This window comes from Salvia hispanica, chromosome 5, assembly GCF_029641045.1.
Source record: "Salvia hispanica isolate PSC_SH4W2 chromosome 5, Shi_PSC_v1, whole genome shotgun sequence".
Classification (NCBI taxonomy): domain Eukaryota; kingdom Viridiplantae; phylum Streptophyta; class Magnoliopsida; order Lamiales; family Lamiaceae; genus Salvia; species Salvia hispanica.
The window spans coordinates 47091928-47105837 of NC_142696.1; the positions used below are offsets into that span (position 1 = coordinate 47091928).

The window sequence follows — 13910 nt, forward strand, 5'->3', positions numbered from 1 at the left end:
TCTACTTTTATTATTCTAGTGCAATTAATTTTAGATAAATGTGTTGAAAATTTAAAAGTTAATTGCACGTTATGACCAAAAAGTATATACTTGTAAGAAAAACTTATCGTCCTTGGAAGTCTCGAAACATTTGAAATCGCTGACATTTTGTAGATCACTATTTCAGAAAATCATCAACATAGAAAATATCAATAAATAATAATCTCCTAAGGAATATTTTCTCAATGAGATTAGTCTAAATAGTAAATAGATATGAAAACTAAGCTAATTTATCAAAGAAATTCAAATAAGAATATATCTTTCACGTCCAGTGATTTATTAATTTCATTCTAATTTTCAAATTTCATCATTTTTTTTTTTAGATTTTAATATTACACGCTAACTTCTTTCAATTTACCAAGCTTTTATTATCGTGATTTCATTCCAAATGTGGAATGGCGACAGAAAAAACCTATTCTCACATAACAAATGTACTCCTTCCATCCCGTAGTAAATGTCACACTTGGGAGATGTCATGAGAATTTAGGAGATGTTATTTTGTGTATTAAGTGGTCAAAGAAAATATAATTTTATAACTGATGCGAGAGGAAATTTTTTCCAAAGAAAAAGGAAATGTGACATCTTTTATGGGACAAACTAAAAAGGAAAGTGTGACATCTACTATGGACGGAGGGAGTATATTTTTCTACTCCCTCCATCCTCGATTAAGAGTCATACTTTTCCATTTCCGTCCCCGATTAAGAGTCACACTTCATTTTTACCATAAATAGTAAGTAGGTCCCACATTCCACTAACTCAATTCACTAACATTTTATTATAAAACCAATATAAAAAAATGGGTCTCACATTCCACTAACTTTTTCAATCAACTTTTATTTACTTTTCTTAAAACCCGTGCCCGGTCAAAGTGTAACTCCTAATCGGGGACGGAGGGAGTAAAATTTTTATTTTAGACACAATTATACGAAAGAAAGAAAAGGAGGACCCACCCGCCGAAAGCATAAGGCCCGCATTAACTGTTTTTTGAGGTAATCGGGCCAGTCAGCCCGGCCCGAAGCTTGCCCTGATAGCTTTATTAAATATGCGGCCCAGTGGCCAATGCACGCTCACAGTGCTCAGTCTTTCTTCGTTGAATTGAAGAAACTGGCAGTGTCAGCCCCGCCTATTAATACTCTCTCTCTCTCTCTGTGTTTGTGTGTGTGAGTGAAAAGGATGGAGAGGACAAAGAAGAAGGTGCTGCTTTTCTACTGCTTGGAAGCTGAGGATTTGGCGCGTAAAGTTGCTGCTCAATCTGACCTCATCCAGCTTCAGTCCATTAACTGGAGGTATGTCCAAATCCCCACCCTTTAGATGTTGCTACAAAACAAACATTTCCTCTTGTTATGGAAAAAAGATTCGTTTTTTATTTGGTTGGAGGAAGAACTAGCCTGCCATTTCCTCTGCTGTTGTATGTTGTGAAGTGGTTTCTTGTTTTTTTTCCTTTCAACAGATAAAAATTGATTCTTTGCTCATAGGGATTGAATAGTTTTGGTTGTTGGCACGGGTTTTAAGAAATACTCCCTCCGTCCCACATAATTTTATACAGTTTGACTTGGCACGGATTTTAAGAAATGCAATAGAAAGTGAGTTAAAAAGTTGGTGGGACGTGGATCCTACTTTTAAAGTATTGGTTTTATAATAAAATGTGAGTAGGAATGAGTTAGTGGAATATGGGGTCCACTGCCAAAAATGATAACATTGAAATAGGTAAAATTATGTGGGACGGACTAAAATGGAATACTGAGTAAAATTATGTGGGATAGAGAGAGTATTTGGTATAAATCCCTTTTTTCTTGGCCTCATGCTTGAAAGATTTGTTTTTTTCAGAGTTTCACCATGAGAATTGATTAGTTTGACACCACATTATGGTGTATGAAGTTCCAAAGTGTAGTATAGCTATTAGGATTGATGGTTAGCTTGCTTTGATATAGTATTGTCTTAAACTTATGTGAGTGAGGGGAAATAATTCTTTTCTGTGTTGATCTTTTGGTTTAATGCAGGAGTTTTGATGATGGATTTCCAAATCTGTTCATTAAGAATGCACATGATATTCGAGGCCAGCACGTTGCCTTTCTAGGATCTTTCAGCTCTCCTGCGGTCATATTTGAACAGCTTTCGGTTATTTTTGCACTTCCAACGCTGTTCTGTGCCTCCTTCTCAGTTGTGTTGCCTTTCTTCCCTACTGGCTCCTTTGAGCGAATCGAAGAGGAAGGTGACGTTGCAACTGCGTTTACCTTGGCCAGAATGCTGTCTAACACCCCTGTCTCGAGGGGTGGTCCGACCAGTCTGGTTATCTATGACATACATGCTCTGCAGGTTCCTGAAATTTTACCAATTCTGTTGTTCATGTCTTTGTTTTACATCTATTCTATCCATTTCTCGCAGTATATTCGATTAATCCAATTCTAGATGGGACTAACATACTTGCTTACATCTGCTCATTCCTTTACAGGAGAGGTTTTATTTCGGAGATAGTATTCTACCTGTTTTCGAGAGTGGGATCCCGCTACTAAAGGAACGGCTTCAGCAACTTCCAGAATCGGACAAGGTCAGTGCTTTAGTTTGCTTGTTATACGATATTGTTGCTTTTCTCAATGATTTTGATGATCTGAAACACAATTTGTATAATAGAGGCTGTTGTCTGACTTCCATTTCTTTGCAGATAGTCGTTGCGTTTCCTGATGATGGAGCATGGAAACGTTTCCACAAGCTACTCGATCATTTTCCTATGGTTTGTCCTTCAACGAATATTGAACCTTTTCTTCTTCTGCCTTGCGTTTTCTGATTCGATCATTTCCTGTCCGAATAAATGGCCTTAGGTCATCTGCAACAAAGTTCGTGAAGGCGACAAGAGAATAGTGAGGATTAAAGAGGGAAATCCCACGGGTTGCCATGTCGTCATTGTTGATGACTTAGTGCAGTCCGGTGGCACCTTGATCGAATGTCAGGTATTCGTTACAGCCCTCTTCTTTTAGCTGCTTGACTGAATTCTTAAGGCTTTTAATGTTTGAACATTCATTGTAATACAAACTTGTAATGGATTTGAAAACCATATCATTCAATCTGTTTTGCATTTGTTGTTTTATCAGAAAGTTTTGGCAGCACAAGGTGCAGCAAAGGTGAGTGCATATGTCACTCATGGTGTGTTTCCAAAGAGGTCTTGGGAGCAATTCGTTCACAAGAACGACAACGGTAGGGTTGATTCGTTTCATCTCTCGTTGATGGTTCCTGAACTCGGATATACATATTACTCATTGTGATGGTTTGCGACGCATCTGCAGTTTCAGTGAAGGCGTTCAGCCACTTCTGGATCAGTGATTCGTGCCCCCTCACCGTTGAAGCCATCACCGGAAAAGCTCCCTTTGAAGTGTTGAGCCTCGCGAAATCCATATCCGACGCCCTCCAAATCTAAGGCCAGATCGCCACGGTCACCGGAGGAATCCAATCCATTGCTGAACTATGAATCTTGTGTTGAACTACAGAATTCACTTCCTATTTTTGCCAATTTAACATATATGAAAACAGACAATCTTGTATTTTTGTGGAAGATCTATTTGAGTATATTCTATTCAAGATTGAGTTTTTCAAGATCAATTTTTGGGGTCATTTACTTCTTGGTGATTAAGGTCACAAATTCAAGATCAATTAAGGTGAAACACAGACACAAACTAATAAGTAACAAGATTAATGTCATAAATTCATGATTCCCTTAGTAATACATAAGAGGAGCAACTGAGCTATACATTTTCTTTAGAATCTCAGCCAACTCTAGAAAGTTCTATACATATAGCCAGAAAGGAAGACCAACACAAAACAAAGATTAGATTGGAAAATGCAATTGACAGCTTCTTCTCCCACTGTTAAACCATTAACTTATGTCTTTTTTTAGTTTTTCGCCTCCGAGGATCGAGCATCCATCACAAAAAGTGGACACTGAAGTGAAGAACACGGAACACTTAAATAAACGCAAAAACTGTACAAGAGTCGAACACATACTCTACCACGAAAAGTGTTATTTGAATCGGTTGCTCCACGAGCATGTTAGCTTCCGTACAGCTTCTCATCTGGGTCGCTCCTTGGGCTGTCGAGGGAGTCTCCTATGTAAGATCCGTCAGGCTGGCGAACAAAAATGTTCAGATTGCTGGACGAGAAGGCCGCCTGAGTCACCAAAGACGACAACAGATTAGCAATTCAAATAGCGTGACGAAAGGTGCAACTGAGAAGTTTGTGCACAAGAGCATACCATATCGTCAGGTTCTTGGCCCTCGTATTGGAAGAGAATTGGTCGACAACGCTTGTCTTCATTCATCAAACTTGAGTTTTGAAAATGTGAAACGAGAGCAACTTTTCCCTGGATTCTTGCATATGCCAACGAAGCAACTTTTTCGCTGTTGAACTTTTCCCATTTCTTGCCATTAAATGCCTTCAAAGATGCATTGCGCGTGTCAAATATTCGGATTTCATGTAAACAAAGGCGTTATGTGACCAGGGAAGGAAGCAAATACCTCAACGAAGGAGATAATGTGAAAAGGAGAAACCATGTTGATGAAGGCGTATCCAACATTGCACTTATTCTGGATCAAGATAAATCAACAAAGTTAATACTGAATCGGAATTTAATATCGAATCACTGGTTGAGGGAACACTTTCTCTAACTAAACATGTGATTACCTTAAAGTCAATTGGCAAATAGAGAAAATCATATGCACCCTTGTGCGTTTCATCGATAGCTAGGAGAAGCATCTTCGAAGTGTACCTTTACACATGGATAAGAAGACAAAATAGGAAGTAAATAAGCATTAGGAATACAAAAACCTCAAGCATTACGGTTTCTTACTTGTTCGGGATGTTTTTAATCATCAAAGTAGTCCTAGAATCTTCACCATTTCTGATCTTTTCCAAATCAAGTTGGTATTGCCTTTTGTTATCCATTTGGCTTCCGCTATCACCCCTTCTTCGACCACGATCTATTGTTCCATCGTTGCTAGCAGATCCCATTCCTCCAAAATATAAAGGGCCATTTCTGGACATTGGCATCATTCGGGAACTAGGAGAACCACTTTCAGCAAAATTTCCAGCATACGCAACGCCTAGGTTGATAGACACGGGGACTCTATTCCCATTAGTGTGGCTAAAATTCGGAACTCCATACGCTGCCTGGTTTATGTAAGACGAAGGCTCAGGAGAGTCGGGAAAAAAACCAAAATGTCTTTCCATCGGAATACCAGACGGAGCAGATCCAACATGAAGATGATGCGAACCGCGGAAAGAGCCATGCTGAGTGGTGTATGGGAAACCAACTCCCGGTGCTCTAGATGGAAACGGATGGCCTTTCTGCGAAGATGCCCACCCCGAAGAATTCACATGGTCGGAGTGGATAGTGGGACTTCCCCACAGAAACTGAGGACCGGAAAGAGTTCCAACGCTGGATGGCTTGGAATCACTAAATGATGAAGTAGCTCCAGGGCTTAAATTTATCATCGGGTCCGGAACAGAAAAGTGTTGCTGATAGGCTGCTCCGTGCGTTCCATTAGGGAATACCTGGTTCGAATGGCTTATGCGTGCAGTATCTTTACCGATGGGTGAAATCTTCACAGGACTTGATACATGAGAAGGAAGAATAGAAGCCAAACCAGACAAGTGAGAGCTTCCTACAGGGCTGAGCCCACCTAAAGTAGGTGACTGGCTGTAACCGTGCAACGAGTTTTGCTCGACCGGGCTGCCAAAATTCGGCCAAATACCTGCGTAGACACCACATGATTGTTAGTTAATAAATTAAAGTTTTAGGTGGAACTAATAAGGAAGGCAATCCATTAACATGCCTGGGGGAGAGTTGCCGATGGGTGAACCAATTGGGTGTCGGAGACCTCGAGTTTCATCTAATTCTTGATCTTGGCTCAGTTGCAGCATTAAGCTGGAGGAGAGGCATAATGAGTTAAAGAAGCAAGATTCCAACTTTATGCCCAAATCATGGTGTTTAGAGGTTACCTGCGACGAGCACCACCAGGCCGGCTAGGTTCAAGCTTTATGCGCTTTCCAGCTATGTCACATCTGTTTAAAGCCTTCAGGGCCGCATCTGCACCTCTAACATCATAAAACTCGATGAACTTATGGTGTCGCTTATGTGGCGTTTCCCTTATCTACATTTAATTATAAATGTATCCATTTCAGTTCATCAAATACGAGCAGACTAAGTACATGTTACTACTTGACATGGTAAGAAGAATGTACCTCCTTCACTTCCCCATAAGCACCAAAAATTTGGCGAAGGTCATCGTTGGAAACAGAAGCATCCAGATTGAACACCACTAAAGTTCCCTGATTCACGTCTTTTTCAGATGGATTGTCCTGTACATGAGGTATAAACAATTGAGCAAAACGTACAGCGAAAACCAAGAGAAGACAGGGGTTCAGACCTTTGGAATTGAAAAATGGATGTCGAGTTTCCTTCGCCTCAGGGGCTTATTTTGTAAGCCACGCATTGCACTTCGAGCAGCTCTGATGTCATAGTAAGATATCATCACAAATCCCCTATGCTTACATGCAGTATAAAGAGTTCTGATATCTCCATATTGCTATTCGGCACGAGCAGAAAGAAAAAGTAGAGCACAAATTAGTATTTGAGTGCTTTCCACATTTTAGTAATTTGAATCTTGTTAACCATTAACCATACCTCAAAGAGAGACTTCAGTTCAGAATCTTCCACATTACTGTTGATATTGCGAACGAACAATGTCCTCGAAGGGTGCTCTCCGTATGGATGTTCTCCGCTGACGGATCCAGCAGCACCATTGGCGAAACCAAATTGGGTAATGCTACTAATGCCAATAGTGTCAGTACTCATCCTCGGTATTCCATTGACTGAATTTTCTTGATTTTCAGGTTCGATTTCCATTCCCCCTCCACTTCCAAAGAAATCATCGTCCAAGTCCTCAAGTTGAGTCGGCAAGCCAGAGAGGTCGAAATCGTCCATAAGACCAGCCAAAAGTTCATCTTCATCACCAGGGAGAAAAGTTCCCGTCATACTCGGATCATCAATTTCTTTGAGTGGATCCAATGCCTCATCTCGTAGTTGTAGTTTGCTAAGGCTCGGAAAGCCATCATCCAGCGAAAGACCACTTGGATTGGACCCATTAAAGTTAACTACAAACAGAAACAAGCAAATCTGAGATTTCACCATAACATAGAAGAAAATCAAAATAACACCATCGGGATTTCAACTGCTTCTACTTACGCTTCCCATGCAAAAGGACAGGCAACGACGAAGAAAACAAGCTGGCATCACTAGATGCATGATATGCATCAGTTCTGCCAGGAAGTCTCCACGCATTTTTTTCCCCTCCAATACTCATGACTGGCTCGGGTTAGAGGAAAATGTAGTCCTTCACGTAAATGCTTCGTGATGTGTCAAATCAATGAGAACTCGTTAACGACCCCGGAACTCAAATAAATTACTGCAAGAAACACAAACACAGCATCATACACTGGACCATCTTAAATCTTGTGGTGGCAAGTCAATAGCTACAGTTGATGTTACGAATCAATAAACCGCAATAAAAACCGGCGAAATCTTATACTACATATAACCAAGAAACAAAAGTATCTTTAAATCTCTTCAATGTGCTAAGCTAGCCACACAATTTCTGGTAAATATGAGGAACAGCAAGACTGCCTACTTCTCACTAAACAAGACACCACAAAAAAAGTAAATTAACACAAAGAAAAGTAAAAAAAAAACATCAATACATCAAAGAGAAAGGACAAAGTAATGGCCAGGGAGAAAATCAAGCTTTAATTAACCAAACCAACCAAAAGAGGAATAAAACACAAGGCCCATATTGAAAACATCACAGTTGAGTCCACCAAAAGTTTACACTTACCATCAAACTCTATTATTACTAGAGCTTCCAAATTAAAGCATAATTAACTCAAGCTCTGATCAGAACTTTGTGCAATCAACACAACATGAATTTAATTTTGGTCAACCATCGGTAACTGATGAACACTGCTATAAACAGGAAACCCACAAATTCCCAAAATCAAATAAACTACAAGCCCATGCCCAAAGAAACAATCTTGCAAACAACCAAAGCAAATTCAAAGCTTCACTCAACCACATGCAACAATTGAACAAAATCAAGAAAAAGATTGCAACTTTACCACATAAAGATCGCTAATTTGCACTAAAATCCAGATTCTGAAATCACAAGACGGTTTTTTTTCTCCAAAAACGGACAGAGAGAGAGAGTGAAAAACCAGAACCAGAAAAGGAAAAATCTTGGGCTTGGTGGGAAAGAGAAGAGAAGAGAGAAGTCAACAAGAAAGGGGAAGAGAGGGATTCACAAGAAGCTAAAGATAAACAAAAAAACAGAGCAAGAAAACGAAACAACAAGGCTTACGTATAAGCAGAGGAATTGTTAACTTCCACTCCTTCACTTCCTTCTCTCCCGCCGCAACGCAAGTTAATAATGTTTGAGGAGAGAGAGAGAGTTGTTTTTTAGAGAGATAAATAAGAATTGCAGAGAGAGGGAGACGGAGAGGGGAGAGAGAGAGGCCCCACAAAGCCAAAATGGTCCAAAGGGGAAACACAGTGGGAAATGATTGGAGGGAAAGAGGTATCTGACAATCCTATACGATTATTAAAGTGAATTGAAGTTTAGATTTTTTGCTTTCAAAATCTTAATTGCAGAAGAAAAATATTAGCATTGCTTTCAATTCCATCTTCGGTAAGCTCTGTTTGGACTTTGGATTGTGATTATTAAATTGTAATCCCAAAAAATGATTATTTATAACTTGGGGAGAATAATTGCAAATAAATTAGGTTTAAGTTACTTGTAGTTGTGGAAATATGTAAATTTTACTTTCTCAGTTCCATACAAATTGGCCCTTTAGGATTGACACGGGTTTTAATGCGTAATTTGGTAAAGTAAAAGAAAAGGAGAAAAAATACTCCCTCCGTCCCATAAAGATAGTCTCACTTTGACTCGACACGGGTTTTAAGAAATGTAATGAAAAGTGAGTTGAAAAGGTTGGTGGGATGTGGGTCCTATTTTTAAAGTATTAGTTTTATAATAAAATGTGAGTAGGAATGAGTTGGTGGAATATGGGGTCCACTACCAAAAATGGTAAAAGTGAAATGGGACAAACTTTGTGGGACGGACGAAAATAGAAAAATGGGACAATGTTCGTGGGGCGGGGGGATTAGTTAAAATTGTGTAGTAGGTGGTGGACCCATAAATGAAAAAGTAAAAAAGAAGGAGAAAAGGGTTACCATAAATGAATATGTGACTATTTGTATGGGACGGACGAAAAAGAAAATATGGCTGATTTCTTTGGGACGGAGGGAGTATTAAATTCGAGATTGAGTGTGTGAATTGGAATTGGATGGAGGTTACTCATGAAGATAATCTAACACTGCATATTGTCGTGTTATTACTTCGTTGGATAAGGGTCATTAATAAAGATAATCTAACACTGTATATTGACGTATTGTTATCTTGTTGGTTAAGGGTTATTAATAAAGATTGCCATATTACTATTTTAGCAAATTTCTCATATTTACCATATTATATATATTAACGTATTATTATTTTGTTGGGTAAGGGTTATTAATAAAGATTGCCATATTGCTATTTTAGCAAATTTCTCATATTTACTATATTATATATATTGACGTATTATTATTTTGTTGGGTAAGGGTTATTAATAAGGATTGATGTATTACTATTTTAGCAAATTTCTCATATTTACCGTATTATAAATTATTACCTGAAGAAAAATATATTATGACATGGTGTGTGGTCGCTATCCGTGATGGTTTATGTGTAAATGTTTTCTAATGGATAATAATGCATTACTTGAATTAATTTTTATTAATTGAAATACAAACTACGATAAGCATTGTTGAGAAATTACTGAGTCATCCAATATGTGAGTGTCCTAATTGTATTATATACGGAAAAAATATTATCATAAATTGAATGCAAAAAAAAAAGTGACTGAAAATGATCGTTTTTAATGTAACGAAGCAAAATCAATGATCATTATGAGTTTCTTTCATTAGTATAGTAAACTAGCAATGGAGTTATGGAATGGTCAACTTTTATATATCTAGTTGGGTATCAATTATTGATCATATATAGTGTGATAAATAGTGGGTCTAGGTGGGGTTACGTGGGTTAATTGACCTCATAATCAGTTAATGAGTGTCGAAAAATTACGTTAAATTTGGTATTTGGAGCTGTCATCGATTTACTGTATAAGAGTTTTGCCTTGAGTATTTGAAATTGGGGTTTACTTTCGTTATTCTTCTGTCATTTATTGTCGATGATGATTCTCTTATTGGATTTGCGTATAATACCGGCTAAAATATTATTAAGTAGTATTAACTACGTACGATTCTACGAGTTCCATTTTTAATTGTTAACTAGAGCTTTTAATACCAACTTGTTATAAAGTGCATTATTTTTTTCATCTAAAATAAAAACAAAAATATAATATAAAGCCGTGAACGTTTTAGAAAGAGTTAATGGTCCCAAATGATTTTCCCATTTATGACCATTTTATTCCTATTTTTGAAGTACTAATGTCAGTTTCATTTATAATTGACGTCATTTTAATGGTGTATGACCGACAAACTACTTTGGAAAAAATATGCGAAAAAATTGGTAATACCATCAAGTTATAATTGCATAAAGAAATTTAGCCATTTTAAAGTAATTTTTATTTGTTTATGAAAATGACAATAACTGATTAAAATAGTACTTTCTCCATCCTCGAAATATGCGTCAAATTATAGATAACACATATTTTAATAAATAGTTAGGAAAATATGTGTCATATTAAACAAAAATACATGGAGTGTGAACACTACTGCCACAAATTAAACTAAGAATATTTTTGTGGACAAATAACACAGAAAATCGTGTCCATTTTTTCTAGTTGTGTGAATTTTAATGATCATTATACGCTTCACAATAATATACAACTATTATTATAAACAATATCATTATACGTAAATATATTTACCATAGTGGAGCACTATAGGCACTTTTCACCTACATAAGTATTTTAGTATTTTTATAATATGCAATTATAGGGTTTTTATCTATGAAAACTAGATTTAAATACAAAAACGCAGAAAAATATCATATTTTGGGCATTGTTAGGTCATAGTTAGTTTACTTTTAGGTCATGCTCATAAAACATAACCTAAAATGATCTTAACATGACATTAAACTCAAATCTTATAATATGACCTAAAACTGCTCAATTATGACCTTTCATGTTTTTGGTTAATTATTGACCATTAGATCATCTAATCATAGGACTAAGATTTGGACTGCATTTCTAGATTTAAATACATTTCTGGTTATTGATATTATACACAAATTAGTTACAAATAGTATTTTTATTATAAGAAAACTACATGATTAAAATTTAAAAAAAAACTAACTAATGGCAAAAACTTGGGTGCGTCTCTATTAATTAAATCAAATCATAATTTACATTTAAAATTAGTTAGATCTTTTAGGTAAAAAAAAAATTCAAACTATCAGTCAATCTGAAAGTGGTGTGGTTTTAACAATAATGGATCAGCAACGATTTATAAAAAAATAAAAAAAACAAAAAAAAACAATAATAATAAAACAAAATAGCTTCCAAACAAATCATAGTGATTTGCTTATTTCAACCTCGTTTAAGGTAACGACAAGCAAAATCTGGCTGTATTATTAAAATTGAAGTGTTTAAGACGATGTTTTGAATTTAAAATTTTGGAAAATTTATTTTAATATGTGGGATAAGTACTTGATGAGATTATAGCTTTAGGGATAAGATTTTTGGGCTTGGATTATAGAGTTAAATACGAAAAATGCCACTGGTTGGTATGTGAGCATGATTGGTGGATAGAGACAGGATTATGATTAGGATTGAATTGAATTCTTTATTAAACCAATCCCATGTTTAGAATAATAAAAAAGTTATTTTTCAAAGGAGCTGTGGTTATTTTATCAATGAAACTCCGCAAAAAGAGCAAAAAAGGGACTAATAATTTAGGGGGATTATGACTTGTGACAAGTCTCGAGATTATCGAAATTAATTAGTTGATTAATTTTGTTATAGATCACAAAGATCAATATTTATAAATCAAAATGCATTTATTTCTATCATTATCACTATATTATTTAAGTATTGAGTCTTAATCATCCAGTGAATAATATTTATAAAATTAAATTTTAGTATTAAATATGATGGACAATTTTAAGTTTAATTACTTTGCTCACGAGATCATATATATGTTGTCAACGGTATTTTCAAAATTCTTCACTTTTTAAATACCAATTGCACGGTTGGAAAAAATTGACTAAATCGTGTTATTTTATATGTATAGATTAAATTATTATATAGAAATATTAAGGGTGTCCAATATCTTGCAAACTTTCGGGGAGAGTTTCTAAAAATTAGCATTATATGGTAAATTTCTGAATTTCCTTAAATTAAGATATTAGTGTGTTAAAATTTTGAATTAGAGATTGAAGATTTATAGGGATAAAATAAAATACTAGTATACTTATATAAAAAATTTAACAACGACACCCATCTATATTTATTAACATTGTCATGGTTTTTGTATTTTCAAGAGTGGGCCGATTCACTATAAAACTCGGCCCATATAAAGAATTGTCATTATCTTCAAATGCTAGTAGAGGAGTATATTTAAATTCTTTTAACTTTTTTCATTATTTTTCTTAAACATAATAAAAAATACTATCTAATTTAATAGTAAGATATGTATGAAATAAGATTCTGACATGAATTTTGGATTCTGGCTTATTTTTTGAGTTATTTTTTAGGTTAAGGAATTCAATTTTGACTTTTTGCTAAGGAAATGAGTTTTTTCTTATGACTTAGGAAATGAGGTACTATGACTTTTGATTTAGGGAAAAAGATGCAACTTCTGACTTAGAAAGTGAGTTATACACTTCTTACTTAGGGAAAAATTGTGAAATAAGATTTATCAAAGTAGTTTTTGACTTATGACATAAGAAAACGAGATCCAAATTTTGGATTAGAAAACAAGTGGTGATTTATAGATCAGTGCACCTCTCAATTGTGGCGGATCTACGTCAGAACAAAGGGTACAATGTATCCCTGTTAAAAAAAATCATTCGCTCTAGTCGAATCTTTATATAGACTTTTAAACTTCTTTGTTGGAAATATTTTTGGAATATTTGCTCGCTGTTGTTCAGATAGAGCCTTGATGAATCGAGAAAAAACGAAAACATTCATTAGTGAAAATGAAAAATATACTTTTTAAAACTTTGAAGAACAAAAAATGTCATATTCATGTCGAACTACGCACTCGTGATTTCAAGGTGAGTTGTAGTAGATAATTTTAAGTAATACTCTCTCCGTCCCAATAAATATGAAACATTTGGTTGTCGGCCCGAAATTTTATGCAGTGTTATTTTATGAGTTAATGAAGAGAGAGAGTAAAAGAAGAGAGTTGAAAAAGTAAAGAGAATGTTATTTCTATTTTAGAAAACGTTTCACTTTTAGTGGAATAATCCAAAAAGAAAACGTTTCATTGCTAATAAGATAGAAGGAAGAAGGAAGGAGTAGTAGTATTGATTATTGATCTAACATTTTCTCAATTAATTAAGTTAGTTAGCTAGGGATTGTGATTTTTTCAATAAACAAAATCATCATTAAACGTCACGCACTCTCCTCCCCATTTCCATGCCGGTTTGAATTATTTAAATCCAAAAGTCCAACTCACTTGTTATTGCTCTTTAATTGTAGGGTATATTTAAAGTAAGATCGTAATTAATAACAATAATTGTATTCTTCTAAAGAATTAACCTCACACG

General features: G+C 35.5%; 2 protein-coding genes across 2 annotated transcripts; one reads left to right on the top strand and one right to left on the bottom strand.

The window, feature by feature from the left end:
- Nucleotides 1–1107: 1107 nt before the first annotated feature.
- Nucleotides 1108–3627, top strand: LOC125187433 (ribose-phosphate pyrophosphokinase 4-like). Its single transcript, XM_048084027.2, has 7 exons — nucleotides 1108–1325; nucleotides 2040–2355; nucleotides 2492–2587; nucleotides 2702–2770; nucleotides 2859–2987; nucleotides 3129–3231; nucleotides 3321–3627. The coding sequence occupies exons 1-7, from the start codon at nucleotides 1213–1215 to the stop codon at nucleotides 3449–3451; spliced, it is 957 nt and encodes a 318-aa protein (XP_047939984.2). The 5' UTR covers nucleotides 1108–1212; the 3' UTR covers nucleotides 3452–3627.
- An 81-nt stretch (nucleotides 3628–3708) lies between these two features.
- Nucleotides 3709–8594, bottom strand: LOC125188772 (protein MEI2-like 2). The gene is made up of 12 exons (XM_048085822.2): nucleotides 8439–8594; nucleotides 7274–7493; nucleotides 6713–7182; nucleotides 6456–6614; nucleotides 6271–6387; nucleotides 6028–6179; nucleotides 5862–5953; nucleotides 4877–5780; nucleotides 4711–4795; nucleotides 4545–4613; nucleotides 4283–4462; nucleotides 3709–4197 (listed from the first exon to the last, which is right to left on the bottom strand). Exons 2-12 carry the CDS (start codon nucleotides 7389–7391, stop codon nucleotides 4081–4083), a joined length of 2463 nt encoding a protein of 820 aa, XP_047941779.2. The 5' UTR covers nucleotides 7392–7493; nucleotides 8439–8594; the 3' UTR covers nucleotides 3709–4080.
- Nucleotides 8595–13910: the final 5316 nt, after the last annotated feature.